Here is a 27,679-nt window from a genome sequence, read left to right on the forward strand (position 1 = left end):
ATGTTAATCTAAAAGAACACCCCAATTTTCTAAAGAGAAGTTATAGGACATTATGAGCTTATGCAGAATTGGAAAGAACCCACTAATGGTGTAACTGGATGAGAATGTTACCCATCTATCTCCTAGAGACGAATTTTGGATCAGTATTATCTCCACTACCATGGATAAAATGACACCGAGTTAACGGGCAATAAATGAAGTAGTAGCTACTTAATTTTTTAAAAAATCTTTTATTAGAAGGTTAATTTTATCAGATGAAATAAGAATCTTTGATGGATACTTTGATGTCAAAATGTTTCATTCATCTGTTGGGACATTTCATCTGTCTGGACAGCCCAGCAAGTCTGGACAGCCCAGCAAAATTCAATCTGAAATATTATTTATTATTATTTATTAAGAAACAGAAAAAAGGACATTTTTCTTAAAGGGGGTAGTTCTTAGTACTAAAGCAGAATAAAAATAAAAAGGGTGTCAATTTACTGTTCTTAGTACTAAAGTACTGCTAAATAGGTCAAAGTTAAAGTCTCTAAGTGCAAATCATGGCATTAGTTAGGGGCCCCCAGAGTAAACTCAATCGTATGTACATACAAAACACAGAACACTTCCCTTTGAAAGTAAAAAAATATATATATAGCTACAATCTTAAATAGTTCTTCAATAATTCCCGTTTCAGAGAACACAACCAAAACACCCTTCAGTAGTTTACTCAGTTTGTTGGTCATCTCTTTCCTCCCAGTACTTGGTCATTAACACCTCTAACTTAAAGAAGGCAAAGGAGATTCAAAACAATTTGGGTGCTTCCTGGCAGATCCTGAGGAAAGGTGAAGCTGAGGAATGGGAGGTAATGGCTCAAGTAACATTTCTGTGACATCAGGGATTTCCAGTCTCTATTTGACAGGAAGGGAAAAACAAAAGCTTACTCTAGAACAGGAAAACAAAACAAAAACAACCTTCTAAAACTAGGTCATTAGTTTAAAAAAAAATTACAGGCTGATGAATACTACCATATAAATTAGTCAAACATTTTATTATAGAGTATATATTTTTATCAAAAGCACAAAAAGTTTTATTCTGAAAACCAGTAAGATTGTGATGTTACAGAAGTATGATTCAATAATTCCAGTCCATTTCTATGGGTATCACGTGCCTTATCACCTCAGTTAACACAAGGTGCAAATGAGGCCACGGCCACAGGTCTGATCACCATGTGGGTCCCTTAGCATTATTTGGTTTCTCAAATTGAGACATGTACTCCCAATCCCAGTCAGCCTGTCTTCCAAATGTGTGCTGCCACCCTCAATGGGACTGAACCAGAGACTATACCCAATACACACCAAAGCCCATGTTCCCCTAAGTCAGAAGATGAATCCTCAATAATAAGAACAGCGTAATTAAGCGATGTCATCTAATTCCAAGTGAATACTCAAATACCCTGGCACATCTGAAATGAATTCTAGAGGAAGTAGTAAAGCTCAGAAGCATTCTATGGTAACTGACCTAAGGACAGAAATGACAAATGTAGTAAAAGCCATTACCAACAAGGATCACCGAATTCTTAGAAGGAGTTGGCAGCTCGAGGCAGTTAGGTCTTCCAAGATTCCTCCTGCCTTTTAAAAAAGTCCTTGGGCTACATGAGAATGAAACAAACAACCATGATTTAAAAAATCAGATTGTTCTTCCTGTTTGTTCTTACAGGCCATTAGTATTCTTTTAAAACTTGCTCCCTGAGAGATCCCAGACTATGTCAAGTAAAGAAATTAAGAGTGAGCTTGAACTTGATCTTATTAAAAAAAAATTTATATTAGTTTTATCACTTTTTATATTACTATAACCCTTAATACTGAAAAGTCAACAGGGTAAAATTAACTTCTAAGTAATACAGTTTTAAGAATACATAGGGGATAAAGTCAGTATCTATATAAAAATGAGATTATAGTCAAGGATTTAACTGATGGTGTCGAAAATACAAATGTAATATTATTTTAAAGGGAAGGACTTTGTTTTAATTTTTACCACCCAGCTTATTTAGTAGATTATTAACTACTGATTTATTGCTTTTACTATGATGCAACACCAGACCTGACAGCAAAATTTGCAGTAGGATACAAGTACATTTTTATCTTTAATCATTTTTGTAGAGTAGGACATGTACATATCCATCCACATAAAAAGAGACTGTAGCAGATGCCTCCTAGAATCAACCAGTTCTTGTAAACATTGCATTTGTGCAGATTTTCATACTCTGATTCCAAAACTGAGAACAATAAGATTAAAGGCAAATTTAGTAGCCAAAAAAAAAAAAAAAGTCCAGTTTGACTTCCTACAACATACGGTACCACTCCTCTCTTCCAAAACAAAAAAAAAAAACAAAACAAAAAACCTAGCAGCACATAAAAAAAATTTTACAAAACGTTTCAGTACTCTTTTTTCCCCTCCCATCAAAACCGAACAAAAATAAAGTGCAGCACCCATAAAAGTGTCAAGAAAATAGCCAAGTTCTTCCTTTCTTGTAACAAAATAGCACTTGGCCTCAGCAGTCTTAACCAAATCATACAGTGTCCATCATTTTGGATTCATCATCTTCTTTATGTACCACTGAGTTTAAACTGCAAAGAGCTGTATTGACAGAATACTGAAGATAATCTGGATTCTGGGGGAAAAAAAAAAGAATATAGGGAAGAAACAATGGATGATAACAGTTTTATGCCAGTGAATGCAACTACATACTCAGTTTCACACAGTCTATTTCTCTGCAGTGTAGTACAAGTAAAGTAGGTGGGAAAGAAAATGGACTCTGAATTCAAAATTGGGTTGAAACCCAAGTGGATAAAGAAAATAGACTGGACCACTTGATCCAAAGAGGATGTGACAAAGACAGATATATGTAAAAAACAGAACTGTAATAAACACTAACATTTTCTTCCTTTTAACAAAACTTGCAATTTAAATTATTTAATCATATAAGGTACATCTTCCATGTAATTCTATGTACAAAGCTATTGACACTTTAAAAGATAAATATGGCTTTAAGTTGGCAATGTGTTTTAAAGATTACTAATTACCACAGTAAATATTAAAAATGCAAAACACTTGAATAAGGAAAAAAATGCATTTACCAAGTAAAAATTATAGATACCTTCAGAGTCTATTTTGGTTTTTCAAAGGTTAAAAACAAACTCAAATGAGAAACTATTAATCTTTTGAGAGGTATGTAGATCCATATTTTAAAAATTGAGAATAAAAGAACATTTTAATTTGGATTTTGCTTATTTTTTATTTTATTTCATTTTTTTAAAAGATTTTATTTATTTGACAGAGAGAGACACAGCGAGAGAGGAACACAAGCAGGGGGAGTGGGAGAGGGAGAAGCAGGCTTCCTGCCGAGCCCAGAGCCTAATGTGAGGCTCGATCCCAGGACTCTGGGATCATGACCTGGGCCGAGGGCAGACGCTTAACGACTGAGCCACCAAGGCGCCCCGGATTTTATTTTTTAAACTCATAAATATCCTATCTGTATATTTCTAAAGCTAGTAAGAAAACCTTATTCAATAAATGCAAAAATAAAACTATTATTTATTAAAGCACCATGACTAAGAACATTAACCCTTAAGATCCAGGACCTTAGGAAATTCTTCCCTAAGAAATCAATTTTGTCTATTCAGTTGTTCTGAATATCTGCTAGCTACTCAGAGTTTTACCACCGTTATCACCTGGTTTCATTTGTTTTTGTTTATTTTATTTAATGAACACCAATGAGGAAAATAGTCCAAACGGGACAGATGTCTTAAACTTTCCCATCCCGTAGGGAGGCATGGTTTTCAAGATTCTTTTTTAATAAAGTACAATACGTTGTGGTTCCATTATCTGTAAAAGTCAAAAAGCTAGCCAGAAGCCAGATTACCCTATCAAGTCTTGATGAAGGCAGTGGCACCAATAACTGCCTGAGGTCTGGAATACCACAGCAATTTTGGACCTCAGTTCAATCCTGCCTCTACCACCTAATGTAGTGCAGTCCTTACAGAGAAAACTACTCATCACAATTTAATAAAATTAAAAGCTGGTCTATAGGATAAACCTAAGGTAACTGTTACAACACCTGTGTCCAAGAGGCCTTGGTTTAGTTCTCTCAAAACTAAGGATGATGGTATTTGCTTATTTCACAAGATTACTGTCAACTGAAAAAATAAATAAAAGCTGAAGTGTTATGCCAATTTAAGTTTTATAAAAAATTATTAAGCTCTCATTATCCCATTCTCCAAAGAAACAGAGCGCTAAGACCTTTTCTGACAATGCAAGCCCAATTCCAAAGGCCTTCAGAACAGAGCTTACAATTTCTCTACCAAGACTGGACTGGAGTCCTCCAGAACTCATCATCCATCTCCCTGAGAACTGTAAGACCTCATCATGGAGAGACTTAAAAAAACAAAAAAGCAATCAACATACCTAACCTAATCTACACTTAAATTCTACTGATTACCCCATATTTTCATCTAGTAGCATTCTCAACACATTTCTCATCCCAGTGACTAGTCTCTAAGAGCACATGACTGTGTCTCCTGTCCTGTTTCTAGCATATGATTCAACAACAATCTTAGTGCAGGTGAAGGAGTAGTGAAGTAGGATAGAAATCCAGGACTGGAGTATTAGCCATGTCATCAGACAAACTGCTTAACCTCCCTGAGCTTCAGTTTATTCATCCATAAAAATGAATGAAAATGAATCACAGGGCTTTTGAGAAGATGAAATGAAACAACATATGAAAGTGTTTTCAAATCTATAAACTGATATATAAAAATGGGATATAATTATTACGGTACGTTTTCTCCCCAAAGCTTCCCATCACCCAGTCTACAGTCCTTCTGGGCATCTAGCTGAAATTTTATCCAGCCCTTCTCTCCCTCAGGAGGACTAGACCAGGATGCTCAACTTCTCCAACCATGAGTTATGAGCCCAAATGAACTAAGTCTGAACAATCCTGATAATATCAGCAACTTTAAAGTGTCAAAACCGCATAGCCCCAGCCCCCCATCTCGCCAAGGGAGGCCAAGTAGCAGACTCGGCAGCTATCTGATACGTGCAGTAAGAACTTACTTCTCTCAAACTAGAAGCAACTTGTTGGTAATACAGGCCCCTCAGGATACTTTAATGTGTATCTTTTCCCTCTTATGTTTAGAACCAATAACATCCTTCTAGGTTTCTTTTTTCCTTTGTTTTCATTATGTGGTATCTTAATTATAGGTTTACATATTAGACTTGACAGTGTCTTACGGTCATAAAATTCCCTTGGAAAGACCACTTACTTCCCTGTGGGCTATTTCTCAAAGAATGGAAAAGAAAATCATTACTATATTTAAAGAGCATTAAGAGATACTCTGTAGGGGGCGCCTGCGTGGCTCAGTCATTAAGCATCTGCCTTCGGCTCAGGTCATGATCCCAGGGTCCTGGGATGGGAGCCCCGCATTGGGCTCCCTGCTCGGCAGGAAGCCTGCCTGCTCGGCAGGAAGCCTGCCTGCCTGCCTCTCCCTCTCCCACTCCCCCGCTTGTGCTCCTGTTCTCGCTATCTGTCATTAAATAAATAAAATCTTAAAAAAGAGAGAGAGAGAGAAAAAAAAAATAGAGATACTCCGTAGGACAAATGGAGGGGGAATATTACACTGAGGGGAAATATTACTAATTATGTAAAAATCAAGACCTTGATTATTTCTATCCTTGAAAATTAGTATTTTTGGCTGAGTTGAATATTATCAATTGCTTTCCTTAACTATAGCTTTGGCCTATGACTTACGTAACTGAAATGGTGAAATCATAGAGACATAAGGTGTAGATATTGAAAATTTCAATCCTACCACTTTATGAGATTTAAAACTACAGGGCTTTCCTCACACTGTCTTCTGAATGAGTCTGCCCTTTTTACTGTGTAGGCAATAGACTGAACTGGCTAAAGCTGGTCTTAGAATCTTGGGGCCTAGAAATGAGAGATGACTGGGCTCAATTAAAATGCAACTAAAATCAACATGGGCAGCAACTTTCTAGTGGTAACTTAAATCTTCTGACAGAAATCCTTTCATGCTAGAAACACAGCTTTATCTAGATCTCACAGCAGAGGCTCAAAAGGTTAGTGAACATTACTAGCAAGAGCAGCTTAGCAGAAGGTGCATTAATGTATTAAAAATGTTACCTCTGGCAGGCAACACCAACATTTCATAAGATAATACCAAATAAACTCATGGAACAAATCACCTTGGTTGCCACTTGGATGTATGCTCTGAAGCTAGTTCATCCTAAGAAATTCTTTTTTTTTTCTTAAGATTTTTTTTATTTAAGAGCGAGCGCCCATGTGAGTGTGCAGTGGGTTGGGCGGGGGGCAGAGAGAGAGGGAGAGAGAAACTTTAGCAGACTCCACACTGACACTGGGCTCGATCCCATGACCCCAAGATCATGACCCAAGCCAAAACCAAGAGTTGGGCACTCATCTGACTGCCCCACCCAGGCAGCCCAATCCCAAGAAATTCTTAATAGTACAGTTTGCTGAGAATGAGATGTTCCTCAGGAGCCATCTTAAAAAGTTTATGATTGAGATGATCAATAGGTAACACTTGCCCTTAAGAGTGCTTAGGTACAACTCATCTCTTCTATATTTAAAGGAGTAGAATCTGGTGTCTCTTTAAATACCCAAGAGATGGAAGAGATTTAATGCCAAAACATGGCATGAAATGAAAGAGTTATCTTCTGAGGCGAGAATATTTAGGGATGCCTGGGTGGCCCAGCTGGTTAAGCATCTGCTTTCGGCCCAGGTCATGATCCCAGAGTCCTGGGATCGAGTCCCACATCAGGCTCCCTGCTCAGCGGGGAGTCTGCTTCTCCCTCTCCCTGCTCTGCCTGCCGCTCCCCCCTTCCTTGTGTGCATGCTTTCTCTCTCTAACAAATAAATAAATGTTTAAAAACAAAACAAAACAAAAATTTACTTTTCCAACTTACCTGTGGTAAGGATTCTAACAAACCTATAGATCCCACACTAGAATGGGGAACATGATTCTGAACTGTCATAGGTTGAAAACTTGGTGATTGAGAATAAAGTCGGACTCTTGACTTGAAAGCTTCAAGTTCATTTTTGAATGCTTCAAAATAACCTTCTTCCTCCACCTGGAAAACACACAAAACAAAGACTCTGCTTTTCAAGACTTCCAGACCACAGAGTAAATTCTAACATACATATCAGATCTGAAGTGGAGGAAGTAAAGATAAAATGAATAGTTTAAATGTACGTAGACACCACCAAGATCCCTATAAGATTTGTGGAAACTACCTGTTTTACAGGAATATTAATGATTGGTTTGCTCCATTTCCCTCTACACCAGTAAAACATACATACACACACACACACAAATATATATGTATACACACAAATATAACAAAAGTAGGAATTCTCCGTATTTCTCTTTCTTGACAGGATCCAAAATAGTTCTCATTTAACCTCTCACATTGCCAAGCAACCACCAAGGGATATTCTTTAAACCTTCTAATTCTCCATCAGTTAATGATAGGGCACTGTTAGCTGTTTCTGTAAATCTCCAGCTCTATACTCCCTATTTGTAAAACAATGAAAACTAAATAAAATTCAACATTCAATTCCATTCTGGAAGTTCCTTAGTGTTTTAGTGAAGCAAATACCTTTTCAACATTATGGAGGGAAAAAAGTATAATGAGTATTATGTTGCAGGAGGGGACCTTCCTCCAATGATGTATAACATAATCAAGATTCTTTTTTTTTTTTTAAAGATTTTATGTATTTATTTGAGAGAGAGAATGACAGAGAGAGAGAGAGCATGAGAAGGGAGAGGGTAGAGGGAGAAGCAGGTTCCCCGCCGAGCAGGGAGCCCGACTCGGGACTCGATCCCGGGACTCCACGATCATGACCTAAGCCGAAGGCAGTCGCTTAACCAACTGAGCCACCCAGAGGCCCCACAATCAAGATTCTTGATGTAAAACACCCAATTGGCAGTAGCCTCCACTTAGGTTTCCTCTGCAGATAGGGAATGACACAGTACTTATCCTATGCTAGGACTTTAGGCTTTAAGTTCAGGTGATGGAAGAGATTTTGTCAAAATCTCATTCCATAATATCACTGGGCCCATTTGTGTGGAAAACTATTTTTTCTTTAATGTAGTTTAGGTTATGTAATCAATTAAAACCTGTGAGTTATTTAGTTATTAACATCAATATCTATACAAATCACACAGACAATATTCTGTGCTGCCATTCTACCTTTTTATGAATTTAGCAATCATTTCCTTAATTATATTATAGCATTTCACTTTAATCAATATATGGTACTTGCAGAGACATACAGGATATTAGCCTTCATATCCAGAAGTAATCCTTCTCAAATGGTTATGCAACAAACCATGAAAGGAGCCAAGTGGTGCAGCTGCTGGCTTTGCTGCATGCCGAAGGCCTGGGGATTGAGATCTAGAGAGACTTGACTAATTTTTGCTTTAAGTAACCTATTCTCTATGCTAATTTCCTAACTTGTAAAATAGAAATAATAACCCTCATAAAATCGTATGAGGATTTAATGACTTAATCCATGTAGAGTGCTTAGAATAGTACCTGGCACAAAGTAGTAAGTACCATGAAAGTTAGTTATTCCTTAATTTTAAAAAATTATTAAGAACAAAATGCTAAGATTAAAGACTTTTCAGTTCTATTTTGACAAAGTAAATTTCAAAGACTAGACATAGGTTGGCTATGTTCCATTATCCTATTAATAAGCACTAGTTCAAACATATACAATCATGGAAGGTGAAGAACAAAGTATGGTTTTTATTATGCCTGTGTGTCAAGTGAACATTTAGACTAGTCATTAGAAGCCTAACTAAAACACCAACTCAATCATTTACTCATTAAAACTCTTACTGTTTTGGGAAAATTTCCTAAATGGCTGCACTTTGGAAGATTTAAAGCACTTAAGGTAAGGCTACTATCAACCTGATGTATTTTTTAAAATTTAATACATTTACCTTAATACATTTTTTTCCTCTTTATAAAAGGGAATATGTTCATTGTAGTATATATAAAATAAAATGGAAATCATATGTAATTCTACCACCCAAGAATAATCAAAGTTAAACTTCTGGTATATTTCCTTCTACCGTCTAACTGTGTATGCTGAAATGAACCATATATATAAAAAAACATGTAAAATACCTATGTAGTTTACTGGACAAAACCCGACTATGTACCCATAGAAATTAGGAAATGGATCATTACTAGCTTCTTAAAAATCAGTTCCCAAGAGCGTTTCTTCTCCCTTCTCTGAGGTTACTTTCTTCTTAAAAGTCACTCCTTTGCCTCTTCAGTTTTACTGCTTACTTATGTCCCTTCAACTATATATTGTTTAGTTCTGCTTGTTTTGCAACTTTATAAAGAATATAGAATATGTTTTAAAAGCTACTGGATATATCATTCTGTGACTTGTTTTTTTCCCACACTCTTGTTTTTTCATCCACACTAATGCTGGTTAATATTTACCCAAACGAATATCCCATTCATTCTACTGTCAACAGACACTTGGGTTGCTCCCAGGCTTTTTGCAATTATGAACAATTCTACTGTGAACATTATGGTATGTGCTGCACGTGTATAAGAGCTTCTCAAGGGCAGCAGTTCTCAAACTTCAGGGTCTCAGGACTCCCTTCACACTGTTGAAAACTGCTGAGGAAACTAAAGAGCTCCTGATTATATGGGCTATTATTTGCCAATGTTCACTGTGTTAGAAAGTAAAACCCAGGAATTTGAAAAATATTATCTAAAATATAACAACAAACCCATTACATGTTAACATTTATAACAAAAAATATTTAGTGACAAGTCTGGTTTAACAGAAGACAGCTGGATTCACACATCTGCTTCTGTATCAAATAACATCTTCGTGTTATTATGAAAACAGCTTTGACTCAAGGCCTCCTGAAACCAAGTCTTGAAGACCGTTGGGTGTCCTGGACCACACGTTGAGAAATCTGTTCTCTAGTATATATACCTCTGGAGAATTTCTGGTTGGACTGGCTGCCTTTGATGTATATGGACCAAAGAGGTCTCAGCTAAAGCTTCATCTTCCCATTTAAAAATATTAAATAGTTACTTACTTTGGCTTTCTGGAAAAATAAACGAAAACACCCTCTTGGATCCACATTACAGTTTTTGGCCATTTCCATAATAAACTGCATTACAACAGCCTGATGTGCTATTTGTTCCATTAGAGCCCCCTTCTGAAAATAGACAGATTGAAATTATGAGAAATACCTCTGGAAATTTAATATTGTGATTACTATTTGGATTTTAAAACATGATTTTCCAATAGGTTAAAAAAGAAAAGGGTTTATAGTATGTGGGAACAAGAGAAATGAGGCGGCAAAGAAAGCACACTGGAGAAAAGTCTCCATATGCTAACTAAAACAACTAAAAATATTCCCACAGTAAACTCAAGTAGATCTAAAAACAAAAAAAAATTAATTCCATTTAATAACCTTCCTGCTTTCATTTAAAGTAACATAAAAGACAAAACAAAAAAACAAAAAAGTAAATCAGAATTCCACTAAGGTTCCAGAAACTCAAGGTTCACACAATACCTGCTCAGCTTCTAGATGAAAACACCATAAAATAAGATATTTAGCAGTCTCTTCACATACAAGGTATGGATGGTCAGATAAAAATCTCTGACTATCATCCCATCGACTCAACATACCTGTAAAAAAAAGAATTAAACCACACTTGTCAAATACTCTTATAAACAAAGAAACTGGTATTTTTAATGATTTTCTTTAAAGACAATTCATAGTACCACAGCAATTTGTTAATGGTAAAAGAGCAAATGAGAGGGATAAAACTCTTTTATTTATTTATTTATTTTAAAAGACTTTACCTATTTATTTGAGAGAGAGAGCACGCGTGCACATATAAGTGGGGTGAGAGGCAGAGGGAGAAGCAGACTCCCTGCATGGGGCTCCAGGATCATGACCTGAGCCAAAGGTCATAGACGCTTAATGGCTGAGCCACCCAGGTGCTGTGATAAAACTCTTTTAAAGCAATACCAATATACTGGAAATAGCTTCCCAAGTTCACAAAAAGTTTTATTTCAGATAATTAGTCAGGTTAAAGTAAGGTGACTGGTATAAAGCCAAAAAACCCTCCATCTGGGAAACGCCTGAAGTTCCAGGCAAATTGAGATGACTGGTCATCCTATGCTGAACTGAGTACAAATGATTTCAAGAGACTCAGTATTATTTACTCACAGAATACAAAATTTTCTACTAGAAAGATGGCAAAGGGGGGCGCCTGGGTGGCTCAGTCGGTTGAGTATCTGCCTTCAGCTCGGGTCACAATCTCGGGGTCCTGGGATTGAGCCCCACATTGGGCTCCTTGCTCCCTGCTTCTCCCTCTCCTCCCCGCTTGTACTCTCTCACTGTCTCTCCTTCTCTCTCTCTAATAAATAAAATCTTTAAAAAAAAAGATGGCAAAGAAAGCAAAACCTCAAGAAACTGTATTTAGCAAACGCTTAATGAAACAGAAAAAACACATTATCTCTAATTTATTTAAAAATATCTAAGATGATATGGTCAGACGCTGACAGCATGGAAAACCAATCCAGGAATATTATAACAGTAAATATACTTTAACCATTTCAGTCATGTAAATCATTTAGGAGTATTTATAACACAAAAACAAAATCAGTTAAGCATACTTGAAGGCAGATACCATTTACTTCAAAATATCAAGCTAATCCAAATACTACTAAAGGTCTATCTTGATCTTTATCCAAATTAGTTAGAAATCTGGTGAAAAAGTCAATGCCATCATGGAACCAGCAAAGTGCTCAGCTTTTAATTTTGTACAGTAAGCCTTACACTTGAACAAATTAACTACGTTAGCTTTAGACTCTTAAGACTCATCCAGGGGCACCGGGGTGGTTCAGTTGGTTAAGTGTTTGCCTTCGGCTCAGGTCATGATCCCGGGGTCCTGGGATCGAGCCCCACATCAGGCTCCCTGCTCAGCGGGGAGTCTGCTTCTCCCTCTCCCTCTGCCCCTGCTTGTGCTCTCTCTCTCTAATAGATAAATAAAATCGTAAAAAAAAAAAAAGACTCATCCAAAGAAGTCTGTATGTCCCTGAATCATTACGGAAATTTTATAAGGTGGTCTCAACAGTTTGGCAGTAAAGCTTTCCTCTAGACACAAACTGAACTTCTATTAAAGTTTCATATTAGAACACAAATAAGAACAAAACTGAGGGCGAATGTCTTACTGAGAAATACACATTTAGCAACACATGGGAATCAACTGAAAATAAATTAATTTCCTCATTTAAAAAAAAAGGAGGGAGTAAGCATTTTAGCATTTTCACATAAGGAGTTTTACAAGCTTTATAAAGTATTTCCCCAACACTTTGGATACAGTGATTAGGGCATTTTAAATTCTGAGAACAATGATTTTGAAAGTTACTTAAAACTACTCCTCAAGGTATACTTAAAAAGTCTAATAACTTCTAGGGGTCAGATCTAAAGAAGGCATAATCTTTCTTTCTTATACCTGAAGCCATAAAATAAATCCTATGAAGCAGTTTTGCATTAGCTTTGTTATACTCCCGAAGAGGTAGTATTTCCAATTCTATCCACCATCCACAGAGAGAGCATTGCTTCTGTTTACTTTTCCATGGCAGCATCATGACTTACTGAGGCACCAAAATCCTATCTATTTTGGTTTCTTTTACAGGAAGGATAATATGAAATGGTTAGTGACACTTACAGGGATCATGAGGAAGGGTATCATTAAATGTTACAATTTTTAAACTATCCATTTAATACCTAAGACAAAATTAATACTTGAAGTTGACCACAGCTTTTCTTTATCTGAGAAATACCTGTCATCACTTGATTTCAAAAATGCATTATCAATTATGAAATTGAGGTTAGGTTACAAGTAGTCCATACACACCTATGTGAAAACAGTGTGGAATCTTACGAACAAAATACTTAAAGATAATCAGTGGCTTTAGTGGAACAGAACATAGCTGAAATTACTAATGTTATTTTGGAATTTGTAAACAAACTTACAAGTAGAGAGTAGCACAATCCAGCATGGCGACTAAGCAAGCCACCTCTGGAAACCAACTGCTTAGGTCCGAAAACTGGCCTCACCGCTTACCGTAGAGATATGCCTTGCCTGTCTCTATGCCTCCCTTTCCTCTTCTGTAAAATAAGGCTAATAACAGTATCTCACTCAGAGGGTTTCTGTGAGAATTAAATGAGTTAATACACATAAAGCACTTGGGACAGTGCCTGACGAGAGTAAATATTAGGTAGTATCAACACAAAAGGGAGTAATTCATTCTTTCATTAAATATTAAATACTTTGGTTAAGATTAATCTAGTCATTTCAACTAGCCAACCAATCTCTGAATGCTTGAAAAACCTGACTTTGACAAATTAAAATTTTTTAATTATGTGCTTTCACCTATGTATTTTCCTCAACATCTAAATCCCAATCCATCCATTGGCTCTCAGTATTCCACCTAATTCCCGAAATGGTCCTCCAATACACATTGTTACTGATTTCCCTTTCTTCTTTGCATTACACTTACAGAGTAATAGATTTGAATCCTTTAAATTATACTAATCATTTTAATGTCTCTACCTGCTAAAAAATCTCCCAAAAAGGTTGTAAGTTTCTTATTCTTTTTCTTTTTTTTAAAGATTTTTATTTATTTATTTGACAGAGAAAGAGAGAGAGACGAGAGAGGGAACACAGCAGGGGGAGTGGGAGAGGGAGAAGCAGGCTTCCCGCCAAGCAGGGAGCCCGATGCGGGGCTCGATCCCAGGACCCTGGGATCAGGACCCGAGCCGAAGGCAGACGCTTAACGACTGAGCCACCCAGGCGCCCCAAGGTTGTAAATTTCTTAATGAAAGATAAATGACCTCTTTTTCTGTATTTCTGTAGTCCCAGGGCTCCTGTATTTCCAATCACCTACCACCAGACAACTATTCCTACCTACATGCTTGCACATAAACTCATCTTATTTGAAACTAAACCCATTTTTCTTTCCCTGCCATCTATGGTGCTTCCTAGGCTCCATGTCACCCACTCAAAAATTCTAGAAATTCCTCTAGACATTTCCATTCTTCCCACATCAAACTGATCACCAAGTACTGTGGTTATACTATTATAAACTGTTAATACAGTTTATAATAAAATCAATAAATTTTCCAATGTTAAGCCATCCTTGAATTCTTAGGATAAACCCTTTAAAATATTTTTTTTCATATTATAAAAATAATGTATATTCATTGTGAAGAATTTGAAAAATCCAGAAAAATCATCTGCAATCCTTCAAGAGAAAATTAATGTTAACACTTTAATGTATTTCTTTCTGGGCTTATTTTTTAATGACTTAAACAAAATTAGAATCCTATCATACATATTAATTTTCTTTTTTCTTTTTTTCTTTTTGAAGATTTTATTCATTTATTTGACAGAGAGAGAGACAGCGAGAGCAGTAACACAAGCAGGGGGAATGGGAGAGGGAGAAGCAGGCTTCTTGCTGAGCAGGGAGCCCGATGTGGGACTCGATCCCAGGGCCCTGGGATCATGACCTGAGCCGAAGGTAGACGCTTAACGACTGAGCCACCCAGGTGCCCATACATATTAATTTTCTATTCATTTCACTCCACATTCTACTCAGGAGTACTTTATAATGTGTTTTTGAAAAGCAATATGTATGTGCTTGCACTGAGGAGACTGAATATCCACCTTCCATACAAGTGAGGAAGATCCATCATAGTATTTATGCAAACATTTATAGCTTTCGATAAAATTTCCAGTGACAACACCCTACAGACTCAAAAATGTTAAATCATAGCTAACTTTGGCTGGAAGTGAACCGATGATTGCATGAAAAACTATGCTAGATCATCAAAAAGCCACTCTGATGATCACAAAGAAAGTGATGTCAAAGATGCATATGACACTGAATAAAACTTTTGTGAAATTTTTTTTGTTTAAAAATTTTATTTATTTATTTGTCAGAGAGAGAGAGAGAGAGCACAAGCAGGGGCAGCGGCAGGCAGAGGGAGAGGGAGAAGCAGACTCCCTGCTGAGCAGGGGGCCCGATGCAGGACTCGATCCCAGGACCCTGGGATCATGACCCGAGCTGAAGGCAGCCGCTTAACTGACTGAGCCACCCAGGCGTCCCAACTTTTGTGAAATTTAAAAGAAAACAGACTTTGTTGCTAAATTGCTATTTTATATTTATAAAACATGAATTAACCAAAGTAAATAAATTAAATACAAATGTAAGGGGGGAAAAAAAATCAAGATTTCATTGCTTCAAAATACTCCATGGTATGATCGTACCATTTATCATTAAATGATAAAGTCCAGGGGCGCCTGGGTGGCTCAGTTGGTTAAGCGACTGCCTTCGGCTCAGGTCATGATCCTGGAGTCCCGGGATCGAGTCCCGCATCGGGCTCCCTGCTCAGCAGGGAGTCTGCTTCTCCCTCTGATCCTCCCCCTCTCATGCTCTCTCTCTCTCTCTCTCTCTCAGATAAATAAATTAAAAAAAAAAAAAAATCTTAAAAAAAAAAAGATGAAGTCCACCTAATTATAAGAGCAAAAATAACATAAGACAGTCAACAGATACCGTAACGGAATGTTAATGTTAAGTATGCTTGAAACCACAGAGAAGTCCCCTTATTGAGCCCCTGGAGCCCTTCACAGCTCCCTACGTATCAGGCCCATGTCTTCCAAGAGTCTGGAATGAACCCAAGTTTGAAACGCCTACGGTCGGAAGCTTTAATTACAGCGGCTCTTCCAGATGTGTTTACTTCAAAGAAGGATATCACTGTAGTCATAATTCTGACAAATGCTTCCCCCCCGCCCCGCCCCGCCCCTTACCACAATAAGCATATAACACCAGAAACATCTGCTTCCACCCAGCAGGAACAGCATTAAACTTTCACTATCTTGCCTAAGGTCTCAGCTCTATGCCACAATTTAGTCCACAGGGACTTTCATCATCTCATCATCCTGCACAATCACCAGCCGGCCCACTTCATACTGATGGAACTTGGTGAGCAGGAAGTAGCAGGTATCCAGATGTCCTGGTAAGATACACACATGCCAGAAAGTGGGGGAAAAAACCATAAAAATTTGGGAGCCTACTACCTTAGTAAAATTTCTGGGGATACAAGGAGCTGTGGCAAGTAGGGTATCTCCTCCAAAGGAAAAAGCCAGTGTACATTTCCATTAAGAAATAGGTATAATGTGAATCTGGGAGTAGCTATCAGGTCTGGTTGGCTTTGAAGACAGTAAGGCTCTGGTTAGTATTACAGGATGAGACACTGGAAGCCCCCAACACGCAATGGCAAAAACACTGCTTAGTAATCACCTGTGGATGTCAAGTCAGCCTTTTCCTCAGCCATCTCCCTGCTTACAAAATATAAGCTCGGGGGCCATGGTGGCAGACTTGAGATTATGCAGAGATTCAACGGCATGGGATCTCCCCATTAAGATATTCCAGTATAGCCTCTGAATGCCTAATTTGCCAGTAGCAGAAACCAGTGCTGAAAACTAAATATGGCACCAATATGTTGGACGGACCAGTCAACCATCAAGTAACAGACTGATTATCTTGGAACCATTTCATCTTGTAGAGAGCAGTGGTTCCTCACTTGAACAAACCCATTCTAGATCTGGTATTGCCCTCCCTTCTTGCCATGCTTCTACAAGTAATGCATCTGTGATCTTACTAAATGAGTTATTTAGTACCATACCACATTAGTTCTTGACCCAGAAATTCATTTTACAGCAAAAGACATGAAGACAACAGGCTCATGAAATTCACTGGTCTTATAAACATCACTACCCAGAAGCAGGTTTTATGGAATGGTTAAATGTTTTATTGAAGACTTAAATATAGTTATCTGCCAGGTGGGTTACAACACCTTGTTGAGATTGGGTTATTTTCCCCACACAAAATGGTTTCTTATTGAGGCATTCAGTTTACAGCAAAAATGAGGGAACTGTTTTGCACCTACTAGGTTTCCCACAGCTCCAAAGCAACTAGCTTCCAGAATGCCGACTGGGTGACAACACCTTAACGGATGCCATTCCACTAGATGCAGTGGAACACGCAGGTCTAGGAAGCAAGGATTGCAGGTGGGAGTGGCAAATCCCATTACCACAACTAAGACTCATTTCCAAAATGTTTAAAAGTGAACTTTGTTCATTTCTTCAGGTTCTATCCTTGAATTTGAATACAGTCTGCTTTCTTCTTTTAAAACAAGAAATATGAGAAAAATGAATCCTTTATGAATAAACTACATAAAAAGGGGGAAAAAATCTGAAGTACTATCCACTGCCTTAATAAAATTGAAGGATGAATGAAACTCTAAATACTTAGGGGGTGGAAAACACCACTGGAAATGTATTTCAAAATGCCACTTAATAAGCTTATTAACATACTACAAATAAAAACTATGTTTACCAAATTAACATATTACTTGGGATCAAAAAAATACGCCTTGAGCCTTAACCCCTAACATTTCCCAGTGGCATTTTGACCCCCACAGCACCACACTGCTTACCCAACACAGAATGTTGTTTCCTGACTCTGCCTTTGCACGCGATGCTGCTGCTCGCTTATCTAGAGGGAGAACTCCTAGGTGTTCTCCATAATCTAGCTCAGATATTCTCTCTTGTGGGAAGTCTTCACCACATCAACCCCAGCTCACTGTCTTTCCCCAACAGAGAAAACTAATTTTCAGTACTTTGTATACATATTTCTGTTACTATGTTTATCTGATTTGCAGTTGAAGGATCTGCAGGAATTATACAGGAACATATCCAAAACCTGAAAATAATGAATGCTAATCTTATAACCCTAAAATAATCAGATACCACGGAAGCAAAGAGGGAAAATGACAAAAGCAAAGACTACTGGGGCAATGGAAAAAGGCTATGGAGTAAGCAAAGACTACGCCTTAGAGGGTAGCATTATATAATAAGAGATTGAATTTTGCTTCTCTTCTCAATTTAGTTAACTGTCAGTCTATTTATGACCAAAAAACAGTTTAAAGCAAGAGCTATACAACTGTGCCAGAAGTAGCCACAAAACTGTGGAGTTTTGCCATTTATCTTCTTTTTGGTCCCCATTTTATAAATACACTTTTTGTACACATATTTATGATATCAAACACTTTATTTTTTTTTTTAAGATTTATTTATTTTACAGAGAGAGCGCAAGCAAGCAGGAGGGCAGAGGGAGAGGGGGAGAGAATCTCAAGGAGATACCCTGCTAAGCACGGAGCCCTGCCCGGGGCTCAATCTTACAACCCCGAGATCATGACATGAGCTGAAATCAAGAGTCGGACTCTCAACCGACTGAGCCACCCAGGCGCCCCAATATCAAACACTTCATAAAAGAAGGAAACTAAGCAGTAGACTTACCGAAATGTCTGATTTTTTGTTCGTATTTCTGCATAAATGATTTTGATTTATCTTCATCTTCTATTTCTTTTCTTTTATCTTGATTAATAAAACTCTAAGAAAAAAATTCTTGAAGTTACAATCAGATTTTATATTCACTGAATAGTCTTTCTCAGATACTGAATGCCTAGCAATGCTTCCTACAGACACTATAAAAAGGTGGTATAGTATTATACTGATATTATATTATTAAATTTATCTGTTAAACTCCTTAAAAAAATTAAAAGTTTCATTATTTTTTAAAATGGTACATGTGCAAAATTATAGAATTATTTTAGAAATCATACCAAAAAATCCAAGTGCATTAAATAGAATTTCCCTATCAAAGTATAGAAAGCTCCTTTACTGCATAATATGTATTTCGCATTATTCATTTCCATTAAATATTTGCAACTCTAGCCTAATCTTTGGAGTTCTTGCTGGAAATAAACTTAGACATTCAAAGTGTATAAACATATTTATTATAACTTCTTTGCAAAGATATAAACCTAAAATGGACCTTTGTTGTAAACTTTTCTTAGGAGAGGCCTGTTTGATTCTGAAATCAAGTACAGATTTCTATTAAGGAGGTGCTTATTTTCAGTTAATAAGCCATAAAGCAGACCAAGATGAAGTTTTTATCTAGCCAGAAAAACTGGCAGGACAGTTTCTCAGAACATTCTGTGATCGCATTTAAACCTTGTGATCATCACTGCCAAAAACAAAAAGCGCAAACTAGCTCTCTGCCAGTTTACAACTCAAAAGCACACAAGTTTATATATTTCAAAATAAAAACATTTCCTTTATAAATCCTGCTATCTAGACCAGCACTGTCCAATAGAAACATAATCCAAGTCACAAATATAAAGTTTTGTATTAGCCACATTAAAAAGCAAAAAGAAACAGATGAAGTCAGTAACACATCTATTTAACCCAACATATCCAACATACGATCATTTCAACATGTAAGACAAAAAAAATTATTAATGAAATATTTTACTTTTTTTGGTGCTAAGTTATCGGAATCTGGTGTGTATTTTACACTTACAGCACATCTCAATTCGGACTAGCCACATTTCAAGCGCTCAATAGTACATGTGGCTAGTGGCTATCGAGTTGGACAGCGCAGATCTAGACCAGTCCTCTCAAGTCTCAAGCTCCCAGACAAAATCAATGTACGAGTTTGAGCAAATGACTGGAACATAAAGATAATCCTAATTAATTTGTGGTATAAATGTAGGCTATGTTAGAACCTAAGTTAAAAAAAAAACAAAATAAAAGCAGAGACAAACAAAAATATTTCCTTTGTGACCACTGTGTTAAGAGACATTAACCTTATAAAACAAAGAAACACTGCACTTTGAGCATTCCCTCTGGAAGAAAAAAAAAATATTTTAAGTAGTTATGGTGTGTAAATGCAAACCAGAAATAAATGCTGAGAAGACACGCTCCTTAGGACAATATATACAGATACAGTGAATCATTCAGATAAAGAATGATCTTGGGGTGTGTGTGGAAATAAATACACTCTGGCACAAATACATAGGAAGTCTAGAAAGATACAACTCACTTGTAACAGTGGTTATCTCTGGGACTGAAACTGGAAGTGAAGGAAGCCTTTCAATTCTATTTTACATACTTGGTTTTTTTTTTTTTATAGTAAGCATGCTGTACTCATAATTTTTCTCAATTTAATAAAGCACTGATGGAGCTAGCGCTGTTGTACATTTAACCTATGTGTATTTCTTGTTACTGCAGCAGAACTAGGGATGGTCCAGGGGAAGGAAACTGAAAGCGCTTAAGAGGATGGGTTGAGAGTGGATGCTAGGACAGAAACAAATAGTGTTAAGGACTGAGAAGTCTAGAGAGTAATGATGGTTAAAGATAGAGTTAATGTGGACTTAGACAAGAAAGAGCAGTCTATCCCTGAAGCTTCGAGAGTTTAGTACAAACAGAAAGAAGTGTTACTGGGCGCCTGGGTGGCTCAGTTGGTTAAGCGACTGCCTTCGGCTCAGGTCATGATCCTGGAGTCCCGGGATCGAGTCCCGCATCGGGCTCCCTGCTCAGCGGGGAGTCTGCTTCTCCCTCTGACCCTCCCCACTCTCATGTGCTCTCTCTCATTCTCGCTCTCTCAAATAAATAAATAAAAAATCTTTAAAAAAAAAAAAAAAAAAAAGTGTCTGCCTTCGGCTCAGGTCATGATCCCAGGGTCCTGGGATCGAGTCCCGCATCGGGCTCTCTGCTCCTTGGGAGCCTGCTTCTCCCTCTGCCTCTCTCTCTCTCTGTCTCTCATGAATAAATAAATAAAAATCTTTATAAAAAAAAAAAAAAGAAAGAAGTGTTACTTTACACATTAGTAAAAATGAATTTCACTGCCCATTTCTTCTTCAGATGCAACAGTCAAAGAATAAAGCCTACATAATCCAGTGAGAAAATGAACACCACTCTTAATAACTACTAACTTGGCAGAAGTGCTGTACTAGTCCATTCGGTGATGTTGGTAATGCTAAATCTGGATTATTACCTGAGGTTTACCAAATACATACCGGTAAGTAACAGTGAAAGACTCTATTTAATAAATCCAGTACCTACACATTAGTGTTACAAAACTGACAGCAAGCTGACAGCAACATCGGAAAGCTCTTGTAACGTATGAGCTTTACCACATGCCTGGCCCTAACCTGTGGGCTTTTAAGAAATTACCTCCGTCTTCATACTCACCCTATATTGTTGAAGAAACCGAGGCTTAGAGATGTCAAGTGACTTGCCCAAGGTGACAAAGCCAGCAGCATGTGACAAAGCTGAGATCGGAGTCTGATTCCAGAGTCCACCCTTACATCCAGTGTGCTATGCTACAGCTACGGATTTCTATGAACGACTACCCACATTTGACACTACTGGGGATACAGGTTTCTGTAACACTTTTTTTTTTTTTTAAGATTTTATTTATTTATTTGAGAGAGAGAGCACGAGCAGGGGGAAGAGACCGAGGGGGAGAGAGAAACAGACTCCCCGGTGAGCAGGGAGCCCGATGCGGGACTCAATCCCAAGACCCTGAGATCATGACCCGAGCGAAGGCAGACGCTTAACCGACTGAGCCACCCAGGCGTCCCTCTGTAACACTTTTCATAAACTGTCAAAACTGAATACTGTTCATAGGTTCTGTTGCTTTGTTACCAAATATGCACAACTGGTTTGTACAAACACTTCCATTTTCTCTTCTTTCATTATAATCCAATAAAAAGTTGTACCTTGTTAAAAACATCCTTGCTAATGGCATCCATGTTCCACAGACACATTCTCTCTCTTTGTACTAGAGCTTCTTCTTTCTGCCGCCATTCTTCTTCACGTTGCCTTAGCTCTGATACTGCTGTTTGTGCTTTGGCATGTTCCTGATCCAAGGACTCAGAGTTATGCAGGGCTAAGCTACCAAGTTTTTGCTGAGCTTCAGCGAGATTCCATTTGCACGCCACAGAGCTCTTCACAAACTCTTTCTGCTTTTGACAAGCCAGTTCAATTCCATGGCTATACATCTGGATAAAAAACAACAGTGTAAGAAATGAAGAAGACAAGGGGTATGTTTATGCAGCACAATTCAATTTTCTTTTAGTCAAGGATTGCTGTACAATAGTTTTGGTACATACGCATTCTGCCTTCTGTGTATGCAGTTATACTTTTATATTATAGGTCTTCTTTCATGAACTAGACTCTAAACACTTCTTTGTTAATCTATACCACTCTCTGACAACTAACAGCAGCAAAAAGCCCGATAATTAGCACAATGTTCTGCCTATAGCTGGTGCTCAAGAAACATTTGATTTACAGCTTCACAGTCCTAAAAGAGCAGAATAATGAGAACAAAAGCTTCAATCTAGTTCATCACCTTACAACTCAACATGCTGAAAACCAGATCTTTAGAGTTTTGTTCTGGAAGTTCCTCACTGCAAAGAACCTTTTATTTAGAAGTAATTACTTCTTGGTTTCTATTTTCCTTCTATATTATCCCAATCCCTGGTGATCTGAGAAGTTCTTATATGGGGAATTTCTGTTTATAACTGAGTCGATCAGACAGACAGACATTCTTTAACTTAATCCTAATCAAAATAGGCAAAATTATAAAAACAAAAAAAATCCACCAAAAACTGGTCCATCCTCGTGACTGACTGTTCCAATCAAAAGCAACAGTAATCAGTTTTATCTAAAAAAAAAAATTTTTTTTTTAAGGTTTTTATTTATTTGACAGAGAGATAGAGAGAGAGCACAAGTAGGCCAAGTGGCAGGCAGAGGGCAAGGGAGAAGCAGGCTCTCCACTGAGCAGGGAGCCCGACGCAGGGCTCGATCCCAGGACCCCGGGATCATGACCTGAGCCGAAGGCAGACGCTTAACCGACTGAGCCACCCAGGCGCCCCAGTAATTAGTTTTAATATTTACTAAACCACTACACTTACAGCACTGTGATGGGTGTTTAATTCCTTATATTCTTCAGCTCTATAAAACAAAAGCTGAAGGCACATTCTTTATGACTTCTCAGCCAAAATGCAGATCAATTTCAAACTAAGTATTCAGAACAATTTTACTTCAGTCTGTTCCCTAATCTGCGTCACTACTCAAGCACTTATAATTTCATACCTCAATTATATATAGTCTTTCTCATCTGAAGTCATTCTCCACTCTACTAGACTTGGGAGTAATTTCTCCAAAAAACAAATCTGATAATTTTACACATTCTTAGAGTCTTGGGGTAAAGCACAAATTCTGTGGCATGGTCCTTCATGATCTCACTTCCTATTCTCTCTCTAGACTCAGTTCTAGTTACTCTCCTACTTGTTCGCTTATTCTTTCCAACCCCCACTCCTTTCAATGTGGCAACCCCTATCCCCCAACTCTTATCCCCATTCCAGCCTCTGGCATCACTTCCTTAAGTTTTCTCTAATCCCTTCCCTTCCCACTCAAGGTTTGCATACTTCTTAGCGGTGTTTTCACACAATATTTTGCTTATTTGTTTACTCAACCAGCAGCTTCTCGAGGGGCCAGAATTCCATAAATCTCAGATGCATAAATGATTCTCCACTTCTTGGAACAGACTAGTGGTGGCAAAGAATTCTGAGGCAAGTAGCATGAAAAGCCTCTACTTTTCAGCTGAGTTTAGATTTCTATTGTGGCAAATGTGGACACTTGCTATTCAGGTGATTTATTCACTTAGCAGGTTTGGAGCCCAGGTACCACAAGGCCCTAACCAACCAAGTAAAATATTTATTTTTATTTTTTGCTAGCTTAGATAGCATCAAGAGTAACTGTAGCCTAGCTACACTTAAGAAGGGGCCGGGAAAAGAGGAATAATAAAGCTATAAAATTTGTTTACTGTAAGACAAAGCTATACTAAGAAAGGCAATATGGACAAATGAAAATACCTTGCATTTTCAAAATTATGTGGGAAGAAATATTCATGTCTCAAATCAAACACAGAAATCTTATTTCTAAATTCTAAAAATGATTCATGTTAAATTCTTCTCCACAGACTACACAGACAACATCTGGCCATTTGAGGAAACTATCCAACATATACTGAGATGATTAAGAAAAAAAAAAAAAAAGATCACATTTTACCTATGAACACACTGAGGTTTCAGAGGAACATTAAACATAATCATATTTCATTTTATTTATCTTTTTAAAAGATTGTACTTATTTATTTGACAGAGAGAGACACAGTGAGAGAAGGGAACACAAGCAGGGGGAGTGGGAGAGGGAGAAGCAGGCTTCCCGCGGAGCAGGGAGCCTGATGCGGGGCTCGATCCCAGGACCCTGGGATCACGACCTGAGCCAAAGGCAGACGCTTAACGACTAAGCCACCCAGGCGCCTCTAAACATAATAATATTTTAATGAACATGAATTCAAAAAGGAACTGCTGGCATTAGGTTTACTAGTGTAACTTTACATTAAAAATGCTCGAACATGATCTCTAAATTCTGAGTTGCCTTTTACTTTAACTGGGTATCAGAACTATACATCACATACGACACTAAGATGTCTAGATTCCCCATGTCTGGTAAAATTAAACCAGAGCTGTTTTTGAAAAAATTATAAAATGTTTATCATTTAATGAAGCATTTTATTCTTTCCAAATATTCCAATCCAAAAACTTAAGTCCTAAAGTCAGCAAGACAAGTAGTGGGTTATAAACACATGAACTAATTTAGGATTAGTAATCACTTTGCAAATTTTAACACCAAAGGTAGTGTCAGCCAGATGGTTTTACATTACATCACAGGATGGGAAGTGAAGTGCAGCAGGTAGGAAAAAACACTGTACTAGGAGACAGAAGTGGGTTCTAGTTTTAATTCTGCCACTAACTAGCTATAGGATCTCTGAGAAATCATTTTTAATGAAGAAGATAAGCCTATTTGCTCATAAAATCACTTTCAGCTAAATAAGCTTACAATTCCAAGTGCACAAGTAAAAAATATACAGATCTTTAAAAGTTTGTTTATTTATTTATTTTAGTAATCTCTACACCCAACATGGGGCTCGAACCCAGGCCGCGGAGATCAAGAGTGGCATGCTCCTCCGACTTAGCCAGCTGGGTATTATCCAGCTTAGATATTTTCTAAGTTCAGTGTTTCTTTTAGGTTACTTTTGTGATTCAACCACAATGCATGGAAATTCTGGAGACCTCTTATTCTCTCCATACGCCTTCAAAACTGACAACAGCAGCTGCTGTTCATATTTTTTCCCTCCATAACACATTCATTATATGCTCATATAACACATTTTGTATATAAAGATGACACTAGCGATCCATAATTAGGGGGTGACTACTGACCTGTCAACTCTCATTCTGGCCTCCTAAAAAATGTCTTGCACTCTCCCAGAGACTGGCTGGCCGACGTACAGTCTATGGTTATGAAACAGCATTTTTCTCCGCGAAGCCAACTAACCCAATGAGCTGGGCATAGGACCGATGGCCTTACACTTATTGGCAAACGATTTAAATAACTCACCTTCACCAACAGCTAGCAAGATGAGCCTGGAGAAAAACTGTTAATTCAGTTAAGCTGTTAGGTACCCCGTTTTGCAAGAAGCCTAGAAGGCAGAGAGACACCTATAACCCGTTTCACTTAACATGTTAGTGTTTAGTCTGTGTTCCTGAAATGTACTTCCAAACACACTCAGATTAGGAGAAAAACCAGGACAAGGTGGTAAGAGTATGTAAGCACTCCCTAGGACAGGACCCAGAAAAATCCTAAATGGTGTGTCGTTTGGGTAAGTTTCAGATCAAAGAAGGCTGGATCGAAAACCACAAGTAGCACCAAGAATCCGAGGGAGAAGTCTGAAGGAAAAGGCAAACGTGTGCCTGTATGTGGTCACTGGAAAATGGTAAGAAGCAAAACTTAAAACGTAACCGGACGGGAAAAATGGTCACGTTCACGAGACAGATTTACACCAGCATCAAAAGCGAGCTTTACAGAATTTATTCACATGTCAGAAGTCAGTGAAATTGGATCCTAAATCTGCATAAAGTCAGGAGCTCCGTAAATTACTGAAATACAACCAACCACTCACCGTTCCAAACTGTTAACCGTGCGCAAGTATCAGAGCCTTCAGCAGAATAACGCGCTCGGAGAAAGACACGCACAAGCGGACAAAGGGTCAACGTTATAACGTTAGCCGCCCCAAATCTGGGTGCTGTCAGAAGCGGGGTGGGGTGGGGGAGGGGGAGGAACGTCTTCCAAGGATGGGAAGGAATTAGCAAGGTGAAAAGGTGTACGTGCAGGTGGAGGTTGGCAATATGTGGCCAGCCCCTCTCAGAAGCCCTCAGAAGACGCTACAATAGCCGTGGGATGAGCATCAAGCTCCGGACCCCCGGGAGTGAAATGGGGGCGCAGAACAGGGCACAAGGAGGGGCGCAGAGCCAGGGGACCCTGGGGGCCTGGCGACGGCACCTCCCCATCCCCCTCGCCAAACGCGGGACCCCTCTCACCTGCGCGCCGCCGCCCGGCAGCTGCGGGCAGCGGGGCGAACCGGGGGACACGTCCAGGTCACTCTCTTCCTCAGCCTCACCCTCGGCCCGCCGGAGGCTCCAAGGTCCTGGCGGTGGCCACGGCTGCTCCATGTCCCGCGGCCCCCAGCCCTAGAACCTCCACTGCCAACGGACTCGGCGTGGACGGAACCTGCTGCGCGGAGCCAGCCGCCCCAGCCGGCCGGGGCCGTTACCCAGAATCCCTCCGCGGGCCGCGACGCCGACGCACACCCCGCGCTGGCCTGGGCCGCAGACGGCGGAAGAAGACGGACTCGCTTGGCGACGTCACTTCCTGTTTGGGGGCGGGGTCGGGGAGGCTGGTCCCGGGGCCTGCGGGAAGGGGGTGGGCCTGGGGCTCGCGTTTGAAATTCCCTTCCCGGAAGCCTTTGAGCGCGGCCAATTCACCCCTCAGGGCCCTGCGGGTCACGTAGGGTCCGGTTGTTGTTGCCCAGTGTTCCCTGCGCTGTGCGCCTTGGGTCTCGGACGTCGAGAGATGCGGTGTCTACTTTGCAAGCTGTTTACAAACTGCGACTCCTTTCCGTTCATCCGTAGATCAGGGGTTCTGAGGCCGGGGTGGGCGGAAAATAGGGCAGAATTTTGGGAAGCAGGGCAAAGTTTTCTCTCGTTTCGAGTTCCAAGCTCCGGGAGTTCTGCGTAAGTCGGCTGGGAGGCGGGCGCCGAAGATGAAGGACCCGAGCAAGCGCGGCTCGGAAATGCGGACGAGGGCGGGTGATCGCGGGCCAAGCCGGGGCAGCCCGTGTCCCACGCGTCGCCTGCAGTCGTGCAGGCCTGCGCTCTCGTGCCCTTTGTTGAGGAGAAGAAACACACCCAACGTGCCCGAGGGCACACGTGTAGGGAGAACACGTGTGATCAGCCCGGGGGTCTAACTTCGACAGTAGCACGCTGCTGCCCTGCTCATAATTAGAGACCGAATAAAAACGAGACGCCAGGGGCGCCTGGGTGGCTCAGTCGGTTAGGCGACTGCCTTCGGCTCAGGTCATGATCCTGGAGTCCCGGGATCGAGTCCCGCATCGGGCTCCCTGCTCGGCGGGGAGTCTGCTTCTCCCTCTGACCCTCCCCCCTCTCATGCTCGCTCTATCTCATTCTCTGTCTCAAATAAATAAATAAAATCTTAAAAAAAAAAC

The 27,679-nt window shown here is 39.2% G+C and overlaps 1 protein-coding gene across 2 annotated transcripts; it reads right to left on the reverse strand.

Moving 5' to 3' along the window:
• Positions 1-1,008: 1,008 nt before the first annotated feature.
• Positions 1,009-26,798, reverse strand: CDC37L1 (cell division cycle 37 like 1, HSP90 cochaperone). Of its 2 annotated transcripts, none has more exons than XM_045882172.3 (7): positions 26,496-26,798; positions 21,765-22,046; positions 18,496-18,589; positions 10,629-10,744; positions 10,146-10,268; positions 6,979-7,143; positions 1,009-2,650 (listed from the first exon to the last, which is right to left on the reverse strand). In XM_045882172.3, the coding sequence occupies exons 1-7, from the start codon at positions 26,625-26,627 to the stop codon at positions 2,549-2,551; spliced, it is 1,014 nt and encodes a 337-aa protein (XP_045738128.1). In that variant the 5' UTR covers positions 26,628-26,798; the 3' UTR covers positions 1,009-2,548. The 2 variants fall into 2 exon arrangements, with proteins under 2 accessions (XP_045738128.1, XP_064435920.1); XM_064579850.1 differs by lacking the exon at positions 26,496-26,798 and adding an exon at positions 26,078-26,235.
• Between the last annotated feature and the right edge of the window lie 881 nt (positions 26,799-27,679).

This window comes from Mirounga angustirostris, unplaced genomic scaffold, assembly GCF_029215605.1.
Source record: "Mirounga angustirostris isolate CCGP_5_RB_7025 unplaced genomic scaffold, mMirAng1.0.hap1 SCAF_15, whole genome shotgun sequence".
NCBI lineage: Eukaryota > Metazoa > Chordata > Mammalia > Carnivora > Phocidae > Mirounga > Mirounga angustirostris.

What these genes read in the sequence shown, in the direction of transcription:
- CDC37L1 (XM_045882172.3), bottom strand. Translation starts at nt 26,627, where the DNA reads ATGGAGCAGCCGTGGCCACCGCCAGGACCTTGGAGCCTCCGGCGGGCC. An exon ending in TTCATCTAGAAGCTGAGCAG is followed by an intron (nt 10,269 to 10,628) that starts GTATTGTGTGAA and finishes GTCTATTTTCAG; the next exon opens with AAGGGGGCTCTAATGGAACA. An exon ending in TGTTAGAATCCTTACCACAG is followed by an intron (nt 2,651 to 6,978) that starts GTAAGTTGGAAA and finishes TTTTTCCCCCAG; the next exon opens with AATCCAGATTATCTTCAGTA.